Source organism: Monodelphis domestica, chromosome 5 (genome assembly GCF_027887165.1).
Source record: "Monodelphis domestica isolate mMonDom1 chromosome 5, mMonDom1.pri, whole genome shotgun sequence".
Taxonomy (NCBI): Eukaryota; Metazoa; Chordata; class Mammalia; order Didelphimorphia; family Didelphidae; genus Monodelphis; species Monodelphis domestica.
In genome coordinates, this window is record NC_077231.1 from 93921868 (window position 1) to 93937350 (window position 15483).

Sequence of the window (15483 nt, forward strand, 5' to 3'; positions counted from 1 at the left end):
TCCCCAGCCCGGCCCGGACTTTTCCATTCTGTGCCTACGGGGGGATACCTCTCTCGCTCTCCCATGGTCAAGTCTGCAACTCCCACGCTCCGGTCTCGCACCGTCCCACATGGACGCAAATTCCTGGAGGTGCCACTTGGTCCCCGCGCGGGGTCTGGCCAGGGGCGGGTGGCCCGCAAATTGCGGCGCCCCAGGCCCGCGCTCCCCTCTATGGTCCGGGCGCGATGGGCCGCGCCGCGGCTGGCTGTGCTGTCCCTCTGGGCCCTTTAAATACCGCGTGGGGCAGGGGGGAGGGAGGAGGGGATTGGCGAGTGGCACTGCGGGCGGGCTGGCCGGCTGGCTATCGGCGGAGTGGAACCGAGCCGAGCGGAGCCGAACCGGGCAGGACGGGACTGGACGTGAGGACGGGACTGGACGTGAGGACGAGCTTCGTCTGCCTCTACCCACGCCCGGCTCGGTGGGTAGCCCACAACCACGAGAGTTAGGGACGCACAGTCAACTTGCCCCGAGGATTGGCGTGTGATATACACTCCTCTCTGTCCCCCATCTGCGGGGACCCCGGCCCCCCACCCTGGCCTTGACTTTTTCGGGGACGGGGAGGGATCCGCAAGGAAGCAGCCCCGTACCGAGTCCGGGGATCCTTTCTCAACCCCCCCCCTCCCCTTCGGTGAGCCTCTCACTTGTTTGTCCCCGAACCGCCGTCCCGCGTGGGAGCGAGGGGGAAAGGTGCTGGGGGCTGGTGGGCGGCCCAGGATAAGCTGACATCCGCTGCTCCGCCTGGGAGCCCCAGTGCCGGGGCTTGTTTACGTCCCTGCTGGGCAGGTGCCAGCGTGTACGCTCCGAACCAGCTTCCAAAAATACTCCTGCTCGCCGGGGGAGGCGAGAGCAGGACTGGGATGGGGGGCACTTTTCATCCACCTCTCCAGACCCCCTAGAACAGGCGGGAGTCACTTGCCTTCCCGGCGGCCCTTCTCCCCCTTCCCCCCTCCCCCCGCAGCTTCTGACCTGTACACTCACCCTCTTCCTTTTCTGCCCCCCCCCCCAAACCCCCAGGGCTGGGCAGGGGACGCTTGTCTTTCCATAGTGCTCCCGACCTGTGTAATCTTCCTGTGTAATCTTCCCTTTACCTTCCTGACACCTCCGTACCAGAACTGGGTAGGGGGCTCTCGTCCCTCCACCCTGTCCCACAGTCCCTTTCCTTCCTGACCCTGCCTAGGACTGGACAGAGAGCATTTGACCTTCCACCTCGCTCCTGACCTATTCATTAGTCCCTTCCCTTCCAGATCCTTCTTCCAAGATTGGAAAGGTCATTCTTGTTCCTCCGTCCTCCTTCTGCCTGATCTGTCCACGATTCCTTTTCCCTTCTGACCCCCCTCCCCTCCCGGACTGAGTTGTGGGTTAGTGTCCCCTTCCTTCCAGGGCTTCTCCAATCCTAGCTATGAACCCCTGAGAGCCCGAGCTTGGTCTAGGAGGGAGGAGGATGTGGGCTGTAGAAGGGTTGTATCTGTTTTGGGTTGGTTGCCAGGGCTTTCTCGGAGACGCTGCCGCCATCGCCGCCTCCTCCTAGTTCCCCTCCCCCCCTCGGTTTGTTTTGCAGGAAACGTGCAGCGTGCTAGGGGGAGGGGAGGAGGGATCAGATGACCGGAGCCCTAGGGTGGCTGTGGGAGATGACAGAACTCCTGTACTGTAGTCTGAGCTAGCAGGAACGTTAGACGTCCGAGTTTAGATTCAGAACTGGAAGGGACCTCAGGGATCATTTAAGGATACCTCATTTTATAAGGCAGGGGCAGGATTGGAACCCAGGCCCTCTGATTCGAAACCCAGTGTGCTTTCCATCATCCCATTTGATGGCCCTCCTATGAGTTCTGGAATTGCTTGGGAGGTCTGTAATGAAGCAGTAATTGGAAGGGGGATGGAAACAAGCCTGAAGGGAGAGCCGCTTAATTGCAGGGGGAAAGATCTGATGCTTGCTCTATCCATGAACCCCTTTTCTCTCTTGAGTTTTTTTTATACCTCCCTTCTCTTAGAAAGACCGATATCGTTCCCTTAGGAAGGAAGAGCAGTTTCCCAAGGGACCTGACACACTTAGAGAAAAAGAAACCAGAGAAATCGCCATTGCTTCCTCCTGCTCCCTCATGATCCCCAACTTTAAATCATGATTTTCAGCTGATTCTTGAGAAGCTGGGCTTTTCTCTGTGATAACTAAGAGGATGGGACTTGGCTGGAGGATCTGGGTGTGAATCCTGCCTTCCCCATGCTGGTTGCCTTAGTTACCTTGAGGGAATTAGTTACTCTCTCTGCCTGGACCTCAGTTTTTTCTGTAAAACTGGGATTCCGCTAGATGGTCTCTAAAATCCTTACAAATTCTAATTTCTATAAGCCTATGGCCCTTCTTTTGTATAATGAGGGAGTGGGATTAGATAATTGATGAGGTTCCTTCCAGCTCCATATCTCATGATTTTAGAGTAATAACAACCTCCTTTAGATCCAATACCAGTTTTCAATTCTGCTTAACTTTTCCCTCCCTCCTGTAAGAATTACCTTTGCAACTACCTAATTCAGCAGGTTGATGGATCTCCCATTAAGTTTCAGCAGCTCAGAAAAGGACCAAACTAGAAGTAAACCTGCATATGTTTCTGGTGAATCTTGGGGAGAAGAGTTGTAGTAGAGAGGTGCTGAATATATAGTAGGAAATTGGAATAGAATGTTAAGTTGAAGTTTTTCAAATAGCCTGGTTTTCTAAAAGTTGATAGAGTACTTCCATAGGTGTGAATATTTGCTTGCTAGTCAGTGCCTGTTTTTATCTAAATATACACACACACAAAGGGCATCTGGGTGACTCAGTGGCTAGAGAACCAGACTTAGGAGATGTCCTAGGTTCATAACTGGCCTCAGAGGCTTCCTATCTGTGTGACCCTGAGCAAGTCACTTAATCCCCATTGCCTAGCCCTTTCCACTATTTTGCCTTGGAATCACAGTATTAATTCCAAGATGGAAGGTTACAGTTATTTAAAAAAATAAGAAAATTTAAAATTTAAAAATATATGTACATTTATTACTGGATGTCAAGGCTTAGCACAGTGCCTGACCCACCAATGGTGCTTAATAAATGTTTATTGAATTGAATGATATAAATGTGATATTATCTAAGAGAGAATCTCTGCAGAGCAATCATCACCTTGTGATAGGTGTTTAACCCCATGATTCTACTACTATATTGGTCCAGACTGAATGTAGAAGGAGAGGTTTATCTTCGAAACCCTTCTGTTTCCTGCTTTTAGCACCTTGTCCACTTGTTGTCCCCAAGTGCTCAGGGTCTTTTCATTCTCTAAGCCTGGCCATGTCCAATCAGGTAACCCATATCAGGCTTTTCTCAGGAATTGTGCCCCTGATCCTTATCCTGGTATTGGGAAGAGAGAGGAAAGAGAAGTTTTTGAACATGGAAGGGGTCTCCAAAGTTCACTTTCCCAGGCATGCTGTTTACTAACCATATGACCTTGTATAAATCTGTTTATCTCTCTTGACCTCAGTTTCTTCCTCTGTAAAATGAGATGTGTGGTGAGGCAGGGAGACTGGATGAATTCTAGAGTTCTTTTCTTTTGGTTCTAAAACCTGTGATCTCATGAAGTATCTAGTCACAAGTCTATTAGTGGCATAATAATAATCTTGGCTTTTGTCTTTATGCCTCCCTACCTTCCAAACTTGTCCAGGCTGTGTCCAGTTTCCCAGGTCCTACAGGGCAATAAGCAGCTCAGTACAAGGTATTGAAGACTGATAAGACCTTGGAAATTTTCACTTTAACTGGATCCTGAAAAGTGTGATTTAAAAAAGGATGAATTTCCAGTGTGACCTTGGCCAAGTCACTTTCCATTTAGGTTGCTCAATGTCTTCATATGTCAAATGAAGGATTTGGACTAGATGGCCTTTGAGTTCTAGCTCCAGAGCTGGATCAATCATTGGAATGAGTGTCTTTAGGAAAGGGGAGGACATCTGGGAGGACTCCTAAATGAAATAATTGTTTGGCTTTTCCAGTTGGTCTCTTACTTCTTTCCTGTTTCTTTCTCAAAACAGTGTTAGAGGAGTTGGTCTTGGCTTATTGGATAGTCTAGTAGCAGAGTAGTGTCCCTGTTGCCACATTTGATGCCCAGGTTGTCAGTACAGGCCCAAACTGACCCGCTGATGAGCTGGAGTGTCTCCAGGGGAAAGGCAGCCAGGCTGCAAGGGCTTGACTGAACAGACGGGGGTGGGGTGGGATGGGGGTGGGGGTTCCCCTAGACAAGAGAAGATTTCAGGGAGTGACAACTGCATCATGGTTTTTTGAAGGACTGAAATGTGGAAAAGGGATTAGTTGGGCTGGTTATTTGACCCCAAGGGGAAGAACTAGGAGCAGTGGGTGGGAATTTTTCATAGAGAGACTTCTTTGTTTAAAGTAAGGAACAATTTGGCTAGAGGGGAGGGTTATAAAACTAATTTTATTGTTACATTTTGGTTTATGTCATCTTCATTTCTGAGTATATTCCTGAATATAACCCCATTCCTAAAAAAAAAGGAAAAAAAAGCTATACCTTACCCCCATACACAATAAACCCTTACTTTCTGTCTTAGAATCAATACTATGTATTGGTTCTCAGGCAAAAGGATAGTAAGAGCTAGAGAATATGGGTAGAGTAATTTGCCCAGGGTCACACAGCTAGAAAGTATCTGAAACCAGATTGGAACCCAGGACCCTCTAGCTGCCCATAGAGTTATGTCTTATAAAGAATAAAATAGAAAGGTGGGGGGAGTATATACATTCAACAAAATTAATCAACACATTAAACAAATCCGACATTTTTCTCCTGTTCCATACCTGTAATCTCCAACTTCTGAGAAAAAAGAGAGATGGAAGTATATTTGCATATTTCTTTTTGGGGTCAAGCATAGTACTCAACAATAACTTATTAATTGACTTTCATATTAGTGCTTTGCTAGGAGGTAGCAAACTGGAGAAGGAGGGATACAAATTAAAAAAAATGAAACAATCTCTAGTCTCAAAGGAATTTCCATTTACAAGGGAAATTTTCTTAAAATTGATGGCTGTCCAGAAATAGAGTGGGGTGCCTTGAGAATTGATGAGATGCCCTTTATTGTAGATCTCCAACTGCATGTAAGACAGGGAGGCTGTTCAGTTTCTGTCTTCATATCCTCATCACTTTGTACAACTATTAGCGCTTAAGAATAAATGCTTGTTGACTGGTTAATTATAATGACCAAACTTGACCCCATGAAGAAATATGAGAATGTAACTCCCTTCTTTGTAGAGTTAGAGGACGGTGGATGTGAAACACGATGAATGTCAGATCAGAATGGGCAAATTTTGGTGACCTTGATTTCACTCACCTCTTTCTTTTTAATTCTCAAAAGAAGGAAGGAAAGAAAGACTAGATGACCAGGTTTTCCAACTCTGAATTGCATGCCCATGACATCCTACTATTTCCAATTGTAAATACATAGAAGGTAGCAGGTTGTACCACTGCCCTATCACTCAGAAAAACACATTGTCACTGAGAGGCTTTGGACAACTAAAACTGATTTTCCAAAATCATCACAATTCTTTTGTGGGTTTTCGAATCCCTTAGGAAAGAATTCCAAGGAGTCCTCAAGGAGCTTACAGTCTAATGGGGGAGATGACATACAAACAACCAGAGTGGAGTCTCTCATCTAAAACCTATGGTTTGTGTGACCCTGGGCAAGTCACTTAACCCTTTTGACCTCAGTTTTTTCATTTATAAAATGTGCTGGAGAAGGGAATGGCAAACGATAATAGTATCTTTGCCAAGAAAACTCCAAATGGGGTCATGAGTCAGACACAACTGAAATGACTGAACTGGAGCTGTCTGATAATGGGATAGGCTGCCTTGGAGAGCAGTGGGTTCCCCCTCTCAGGAGTCGGAGGTTGGATGACATTATAGGAGGGACTTCTTGATTCTATATGGATTGGATTCGGTATGGCTTCTGTGACTTCTTCCAACTCTGAGATTCTCTGAAAAGGACCAAATTGGTTTTCCTGGTGCCACCATATTTTTTTGCCTTTTCCAATTCTTAGGCTGGTGGTAGGCACATAGTAAACACTGGGTGAATGGCTGTTGACTTAAAGCTTTATTGCTTCCTGAGATTATGTCTCATTTGATTCCTAAATACCACTTCCCCACATCGTAGATGCTTCTCATAGTAACTCAATGGGCAGTTCCAAGTAATCTTGCCTTTTCTCTGTCCCTCCAGCCTGGGACACAGGACTGGCTTTAGCTCATCATTCTCCAGTTCCTGTGACTTAGTCCAGAGTTTTCTTCCCTTGGGATTTCCCCCACCTCTCACCTTGGCTCCTTCTTTCCCACCCCTTCTTCCTGTCCTGTCTAGCCCCCTTTCCTCCATAAATCTTCTCTTCTTAAGACAAACTTAACAAGCATCAAGACCACAACCTTTCAATATACAAAGAACAGGAAAAAGATCTGAGAATCTCTGTTCATCCAGCTTTTTATGAAAAGTCTGTATTAATTGGTCAGCCTGTGTGTGAATATGGGTGAATGAGTATTTATTATGTACCTACTGTGTTCTAGAGTCCCTGTGCAAAATGCTTACCAATATCTCAATTGTGAGAATCTTTTCTTCTACGCAATACATATTTGTTGTGAAGAGGTTTTTCCCCCTGATTGTTCATTGTATGTGTGTGTGTTGGGGAGGGTCAGTGAGGGAGAGAGAGTAAATGCTTGTAAGAATAAATAATTTTTTTAAAAAAGAAAGGGAGAAAAATATATGAAATTTAATACAGCAGGTAGTTGAAATGCTGTCCTGCTCCTGTGTCCCCTTATGGACTTATTCTGCTCCTTTTTCAGTATTCTGATGTTTCCTAGATGCCTTTTCCTTTCTTGGTCACTTTCACTGCTCACTACTTTCTCCTCCCCGGGATCAGGGAAAGCCATCCCCCTCTCTCAAGCACCCCCTATTCCCACTGTTCCCTTCCTCTGATGGTTTCTTGCCCTTGCCCTTTTCCCACCCAGGGCTTCATTAACCATCTTTCTAAGATCTCCTTCAGAGCTCCAGAGAAAGTGTTCTTAGATGTTTTAAGAGCCCTTGTTAGAGGCTTTTCTCAAATTTTGTTTATTTCAATAGTTGGAATAGTTGGCCCCCGTGATATCACTGGTCTAGGGAATTCCCAGATAAGGAAACCCTCTCTACCTGTTCAGGTTGCTACCTTCTCTGCAACTTCTAATCATAGAGAGCTGGGGTGCTCAGAGAGGAAGTGCTTTGCCCCAGATTACACAGCCAGTCTATGTCTTGGGTGGGACCTAAACCTAGATCACCCCGACTCAGAGACCAGATAATAATGGTAACCCAATTCAACAAGTATTTATTAAACATCTTCTATGAGTCAGTAACAGGGATTTTAGGCATTGCCTGCCATATGTCTGGTGCTGGGGATACAAAGAAAACAAACAAACAAAAGGGAAATAGTTCTTGCCCTCAAAGAGCTTACATTCTTTATTTTATTTTTTAAATCCTTACCTTCCATCTTGGAGTCAATACCGTGTATTGGCTCCAAGGCAGAAGAGTGGTAAGGGCTAGGCAATGGGGTCAAGTGACTTGCCTAGGGTCACACAGCTGGGAAGTGTCTGAGGTCAGATTTGAACCCAGGATCTCCCATCTCTAGGCCTGGCTCTCAATCCACTGAGCAATCCAGTTGCCCCCAAGAGCTTCCGTTCTAATGGAGGAAACTGTCAGAAGGTATAGAAGAAATGCAAGGTAACCAGAGAAGGCTTCATGCAGCTTCAGCTGAGTCTTGAAGGGAACACCCATCATAAAATGGCAAACCACTCCAATATCTTTGCAAAGAAAACCCCAAAGGGGGCCCCAAAGAGTCAGACAGACAGGACTCAAACAACAACAGTCACATAGCTAACTGCATGACAGGCTCAACACTCAAAACATTTTGACAAGCCTGGGACCCTGAACAGAACAAAGTAATGGAATTCATTAGGGATAAATGTGAAGTCTTTCACTTGTGTTTAAAAAATCAAGCCAGGTACAAGATGGAACGAGGTACAACTTGATGGCAGTTTTGTTTGGAAAATATCTGAAGGTATTAGTGGATCAGAGCCTGAGTTGATGAGGTAGCTAAGGCAGCAAATTCCATCCTGGGCCTCATTAAAGGAGCCGCAGAGGTGAGAAGTAAGGGAAGTCCTAGTCTTCTTGTGTTCTGTTCTGGTCAGAGCACATCTGGAATGCTGGGTTCTCTTCTGGCTGTCCAAGCATTCTTGGAAGAGCCAGCATGCTCAGCCTGTAGGTCAGAAGGCTTGAGGTAATTTAAGGCAGTAAACTGACTGCCTTAAATAGCTGAAGAACTGTCATATAGAAGAAGGATTAGGCTTATTCAGCTTGGCCCCAGCAGGTGTGAGTAGGACAGAAGGTACAAAGAAGTGAATCTAGGCCGGATATCTTAAGGAAACATTTCCTAACCCTGAAAACCACCCAAGGGCTGCCCAAGGAAGAGTTGGGTTCCCCCACTTTGGGACATTTCAGGCAGAGGTGGGAGGACCACTTCTTAGGGGTGTTGTAGAGAGTTTAAAGTTGGGACTAGGTGGTCTTCTGCAGCCTTTTCCAATTTTAGATTAAGTCACTGGGGCTGGGAACTCTTTGAAGTTTGCCCATTTGACAGATCATGTCAGAAGGTCAAAGGATAACAAAATTTAGAACTGGAAAGGAGAGGGACCTGAAAGGTCATTTAGTCCAGTGTCTTCCTTTTCCAGAGGAAGAAACTGATATTTAAAAATGTTCACATTTACATGGTAGTAAGGAGCAGAGCTGAACTTTGAACACAGAACTCTGTCCTGTCTGCTGTTTTTACAGATGAGAAAATTGAGTCTCCAGTGTAGTGAATGACTTTCATCGTCATAGGGAGTAGTAGGAGACCTCAAGTTCTGTCTCCCTCCAGATATACTGGACTGAGTCTGTACCAAGAGGGCAGACACAGCTTGGAATTAGAACAACCAAACAGAGCTTGAAATCACTCCTCCCTGCCTGTGGCCTGCCCTGGGGATGGATGTTAATTAAAATGATAATATTTAGTTTACAACATAGGCAGCATTTACTGAGCCATAACTTGGTCCGCTACTACAGAGACAGCCTCAGGGCACAAGAATTTAGAGAGCTATAACTGCACTTCTTTAGCAGATAGAAACAACTGAGCTTAGCATCTGGTTAGGAAGACTAATGAGGTGGAATCAGAAACTGCCAGATGGCTCCCTTTCTCTCTCCTTCCTGTTGCCCCACCCAACTGAGCTGATTCATTGACTGGCCTGCTCAGCAATCCTCTCCCCAGGGCTAGATTTGGAATATCCTGGGGGTAGCCAGTGGAAGAGGTTTGATAACTACTCCACACCATGGCACATCTTAAAACCAGATGATCATCAGAGTTAAGAGCCAGAAGGAGCCTTGGAAGGCAGTTAGTCCAATCCCCTCAGTTATAGATAAGGAAACAGTCACCCAAATGACTTGTCACAGAGGTTGTATTTGAACTTAAGTCCTATGAGTCTAATTTCAGTGTTCTTTCTGTACATTGCATGGGGGACTCTCCACATGTCCCAGGGTTTGAGATGTCTTGGCCCTCAAGTGAATGTATCTCAAAAACTTGATTCAAGGATTACTTTTCTGGGGTTTGTCCAGAGCACCAGAGTTGTTAATGGAGATTCTTGGTGTTTGTTTTCTTCATGGAGGTTGCTGTTGCTAATTGGGTAAAAGCAGTCTAGTGTTAGGAAGCCCTGACTTCCAATCCTACCTCATATACTCACCTTGTTTTGTGACCTTAGTTTGTGACAAGTCACGAAACCTTAGTTTCCTAAACATCTACAAAATGGGGCTAAGAATAACACTGTTTCCCAGGATTGTTGCAATGATCAGATAAGATAAAGAGTGTAAAGTCCTTTGCAGACTTTAAAGCACAATACAGATGGGAGCTGGTCCTCTTGTGGTTCTTGTGGCACAGGGCTGACGTTTTACCTGGCTTGCTCAACTCTGTAGAACTGTCCATGAGTACATTCCCCAGTTAATTGTGAAATCTTTCAAGACAAGAGTCCCATTTGCTTTAGGATACAGCATTATGGCTTCAGAGCTAGAAGGGACTTTAGAGGGTCTATTGAATCTAAGCAGCTAAATGGTACAGTGAATAGAGTGCCAGGTCTGAAGTCTGGAAGACCTAAGTTTAAATCGAGCCTCAAATATTTACTAGTTCTGTAATCCTGAGCAAGTCACTCAACTCTGTTTGCCTCAGTTTCCTTGTCTATTAAGTGAGCTGGAGAAGAAAATGGTAAACCACTGTAGTATCTTTGCTAAGAAAACCTCAAAAGGAGGCACAAAGAATAAGACAACTGAACAACAAAAATTGAGTTGAACCTCCTCATTTGGTAAATGACTGAGTCATAAAGAGGTTAAACCACTTGCGCAGTGGCACACATGATTTGAATCCAGGTCTTTCTAACTCTAGGTCCAACATTCTGTATGTAGCTCTGTCTTGGGGTAGGGGTGGTAGGCTCAGCGATCTTTCTAAGGTCACACGAGGCATCAAGCTTTGTGAGACTTCTGCTTGAACACTCCTAGCACCAAACAACTGATTTCAGGGCTGTTTGTCTATACAGGTCTCTCCGTTTACCCTAACGCGGGTGAAACAAAATGCCCTTCAATGACGAGAAGCGCTCTGTGAACGATGACCAGACAAGCGACTCGGACTCCTCTCGGATGTCTGAAAGCACAGTGTCCCTCAGTGACTACGAGTGTTCGCGGCAGAGTTTCACGAGCGACTCCTCAAGCAAATCCAGTTCTCCAGCTTGTAAGCAAACAGCACTCATCTGCTTTGGTCCCGCTGATCCTCAGATGCATGGGCCTGATCAGAGAGAGAGAGAGAGGAAGGTCACCTCGGTAGTAAATGTCAGAGGCAGGATTAGAAAAGGGCCTCTTCCTCCTGAACGCCAAATATAGAGACGACCAACTTGAATTATCCTCCCTTTCTCCAACAGCACTATTTGTACAAATGAGAGCAGTCCCTTCAGTCAGTCAGGCAAACATTAAGCCCCTACTATGTGCCAGGCACTTTGCTAAGAGTCAGGGATACTAAAGGGGCAAGGTGCCCTCCAGGAGCTCCCAGTCTAATGAGGGAGCCAGCAGATAAGCAAGCACTGTGTGCCAACAAGCTGTAGACAGTGCAGATGGAAGGTGGGCTCTCAGGGAAGGCACCTTCTGTCCTTTATAGCTTATGAGATTCACATGACCTTGTTCATTTCTGTTTCGGATCCAGTGAGCTTTATTTTTTTAAAACATTTTTAATTAATTTAATTAATTAATTTAGAATATTTTTCCATTGTTACATGATTCATGTTCTTTCCCTCTCCTCCTCCCTCCGCCAACAAGCAGTTCCACTGGATTTTACATGTATCATTGATCCAGACCTATTTCCATGTTATTCATATTTGCAATAGAGTGATCATTCAGTGTCGACATCCCTGGTCACATCCCCATCAAACTGTGTGATCAAGCAGATGTTTTTTCTTCTGTGTTTCTACTCCAGTAGGCTTTATTTTGACCCTTTCCCCCCCACATCTGTTTGAGTCCAGCTTGAGTCTTCATGGTGCTGCCTTTCCTGGGGGCAAAACTCACAGAATTGGAGGATGTGGACTCTTGAAGCCAGTCTGGGGCCCTGCTCTAGGAACAAATTAATGCTTGTTCTTTTTGTTTCTTCGGTGAGACTTTTGAGTGGCTCAGAGTTGAATTTGCCCTGAGCAAGTGGACCAGCCAGGAAGTGAAGTAATCAGAGGGTTTCCCTGGTGATTTCAAAAATGGTTTTGCATATCACCCCAGAGAGGCATCAGAAAATAAAATCGGTATGGCCAGCAGGAGTAACAATGGGATCAGGGATTTTTTAGTTCCGAATTTGTGATTTCATTCATGGGGGAAACTTCTGCCCTAGCAGAATGATCCTCAGCTTACAGCCTGAGAGACGTGCCCAGGATCACATAGCCCATTGTGGGTCAGAGGCAAAACTTGAACTTGGGTCTTTTTGGCTTTGAAGCTGGCTTAGAGCCCTGTTCACTCCATACTACCCTTCTTTTCAGTAGCAATGAAGAGTAATAATAAATAATAATAGTAGTAATATTAAGACTAGTTCTAGCAACTGGCATTTCTGTAGGGTTCTAAGATTTGAAAAGCTCTTCAGTAACATCTCATTTGATCACTGGCTATAAGAGACAATTCAAAGAAAGTCACTTTAAGCATGAAATATTCATTGTTATTCCTATATTTATTTATAGCATTCTTTTTTTTTAAAACCCTTGCCTTCTGTCTTAGAATCAATACAAAGCATCAGTTCCAAAGCAGAAGAGTGGTAAAGGTTAGGAAATTGGGGTTAAATGACTTGCTCAGAGTCACACAGCTAGTACCCAAAACCTCCTATCTCCAGGGCCTGACTCTCTGTTCACGAAACTACACATAGCTGCCCTGTGTTCACTTTTTTTTTTTAACACTAAATTCTCTCTCCAGTAACCTCCCCCACCCACTGAGAAGGCAAGCAATATGATATCAATTATACATGTGAAATCACACAGAAGATATTTCCATTTATTAGCCATCCAGCAAGCATCTATTAAGTGTATATGATGTGGTAGGTTTTGTGTCAAGGACTGGGGACACCAGAAAAGCTAAAACATGCCTCTTGCCCTCAAGGAACTTACAGTCTAATAGAGGAATCAAGAAGCAAAAGGAGTCCTGTGTATAAACAAGATACAGACCCCTTAAACAGAAGGTGTCTCAGAGGGAGGGTGCCTTTTGTCCTTTTTTTTATGCTGATATACCCTGAGGCCCACAGATCATCCACTTGGAGGTGAAAGGACTCTTGAAGGCCATCTCTAGTCTTCTCATTTCTCCCATCTCTAGATTGTGGCCATCCTAGTCCAAGGTGTCATAAAATAGAGGGCCTTGAAATTCCAAAGCAAATTCTGAAAGAAGATCAGGGCATAGGGCCTTAGACTTAGAACTAGAGGGACCACAAGGGGTGTTAAGAACAATTGCTACATTTTTTTTTAAACCCTTACTTTCTGTCTTAGAATCAATACTAAGTATCAGTTCTGGCGCAGAAGAGTGATAAGGGCTAGGCAATGGGGTTTAAGCGACTTGCCCGGAGTCTCATAGCTAAGTGTCTGAATTTAGATTTGAACCCAGGATCTCCTATCTCCAGTCCAGGCTCTAATTCTTACATTTTATATATTTATTATTTTGAAAAATTTATTTAGTCAACTTAGAACATTATTCCTTAGTAACAAGAATCATATTCTTTCCCTCCCTCCCCTACCCCTACCTCTTCCTGTAGCCGACATACAATTCCACTGGGTATTACTTGTGTCCTTGATCAGAATCTATTTCCATGTTGTTGATATTTGCACTAGGATGATCATTTAGAGTCTATATCCCCAGCCATATCCCCATCAACCCATGTGATCAAGCAGTTGTTTTTCTTCTGCGTTTCTGCTCCCACAGTTCTTCCTCTGGCTGTGGAGAGCATCTTTCTTATAAGTCCCTCCGAATTGTCCAGGATCATTGCATTGCTGCTAGTAGAGAAGTTCATTACATTCAATTGTGCCACAGTGTATCAGTCTCTGGGTACAATGTTCTCCTGGTTCTGCTCCTCTCACTCTGCATCACTTCCTGGAGGTCTTTCCAGTTCATTATTCCTTCTAGCACAATAGTATTCCATCACCAACATATACCACAGTTTGTTCAGCCATTCCCCAATTGAAGGGCATCCCCTCATTTTCCAATTTTTGGCCACCACAAAGAGCGCAGCTGTAAATATTCTTGTACAAGTCTTTTTCCTTATTATCTCTTTGGGGTACAAACCCAGCAGTGCTATGGCTGGATCAAAGGGCAGGCAGTCTTTTATTGCCCTTTGGGCATAGTTCCAAATTGCCCTCCAGAATGGTTGGATCAGTTCACAACCCCACCAGCAGTGGATTTAGTATCCCTACTTTGCCACATCCCCTCCAGCATTCATTACTTTCCTTTGCTGTCATGTTAGCCAATCTGCTGGGTGTGAGGTGATACCTCAGCAATTCCTACATTTTAGAGGAATGGAGGCCCACATGTTCACAGGGTGTTGAGTCAGGCGGGACCTTGGAGATCATTGGTTTAATTCCCTCTTAGAGGACAGGAGGAAGCTCTGGTCAAGGGATGGGAAGCCTTAGGTTATAGAGAGAGTTAAATGATAGCCAGGATTGGGAATCAGGACCTTGGACTAAAGCCCTCTGGAAACTGTTTTGTAGCCATAAACTTGTTTTAAAGTTCAGTCCTTAAGGGACTGTGATTTCCCCCTTGTGGGTCTTCTTTTTGCCAATGCAGATCACAGCTTCTCCAGGCCTTTAGAGACAGTTTCGTGAGTTTTTGAGGCCAAAAAAGTCATTATCTGGTCACCAACCCTCTGCTGATAAGGCTTTAGATGGAGTCAGCAGCTTTCCTATGGAGAAGCAGACTGCCCAACTCTACTTAGTTGTGTGACCTTTGAAAAATCAGACTTGAAGAATTTAACCTGATATAGTTGGTTTTATTCAGATATGGGAAGAGGCCAATTTCAGGTCTTAAAACATTTTTTATCATAGACTTAAAAACTATCAACAAAACAACTGAATAAATTTAATTTTTAAGAAAAAGGGATTTTAAACACCCCAAGAAAGATAGCTTTCCTAGAAACAGGACACAAAAAGAAGATTTTGGGAATCTTCATGCCACTTGCTTTCAAATAAACATGCCAGTGGAGGAATAAGACTTTATGTAAATCCTTTACGTTTAACAAAGTCACCCCAAACAAAGCATGCATTACACTCCCTTCTCTCTCTCTCTCTCTCTCTGTCAGTTCATAGTGATCTTCCCAGTTTCCTCTGAAAGCATCTATTTTGTCATTTCTTATAGAACAATAATACATTATTGGTGTGGTCTGTTATATTCATGTCCCCTTTTAGTGTAAGAAAATAAGGAAAATACTTGAACACAGCCCCATCTCTTGAGAGTAGCAGCATCAGAACTGCATATATGCAGCAACTAAGGGGAAAGTTCATACTCCATATTCCAAAATTCATATACTACATATGATATATGAAGATAATTTGCCAGATATAGGGATATAATTTGGTATATTGTACCACACATGGCATATTATATTCATATACCATAATTAGTATATATAAATATATAATTTGACAATCAAAATAAAGTTGAGTTTATTATGCCATATATAGCATATTATATACATATAGCAATTTATATATACATATGTAATTTGATGTATATAGAAATAGAATTTGGTATGTTATACCTACCACATGTGATATACTCATGTACCATAATGTGTACATATGCATATGTAACTGATATATAAATAGAATTTGGTGTATTATACCACACATGGCATATTAT

The 15483-nt window shown here is 44.2% G+C and overlaps 1 protein-coding gene across 2 annotated transcripts in view; it reads left to right on the top strand.

The window, feature by feature from the left end:
• The first annotated feature begins 317 nt into the window (after positions 1 to 317).
• Positions 318 to 15483, top strand: part of TCP11L2 (t-complex 11 like 2) — a 42700-nt gene continuing 27534 nt past the window's right edge. The window contains exons 1-2 of one of the 2 annotated variants that reach the window (XM_056798795.1): positions 319 to 457; positions 10668 to 10858. In XM_056798795.1, the coding sequence (XP_056654773.1) occupies positions 10702 to 10858 (157 nt within the window). In that variant the 5' untranslated portion in view covers positions 319 to 457; positions 10668 to 10701. Of the gene's footprint in view, positions 458 to 10667; positions 10859 to 15483 lie in introns of both variants that reach the window. The other variant, XM_056798796.1, reaches the window with a different exon arrangement.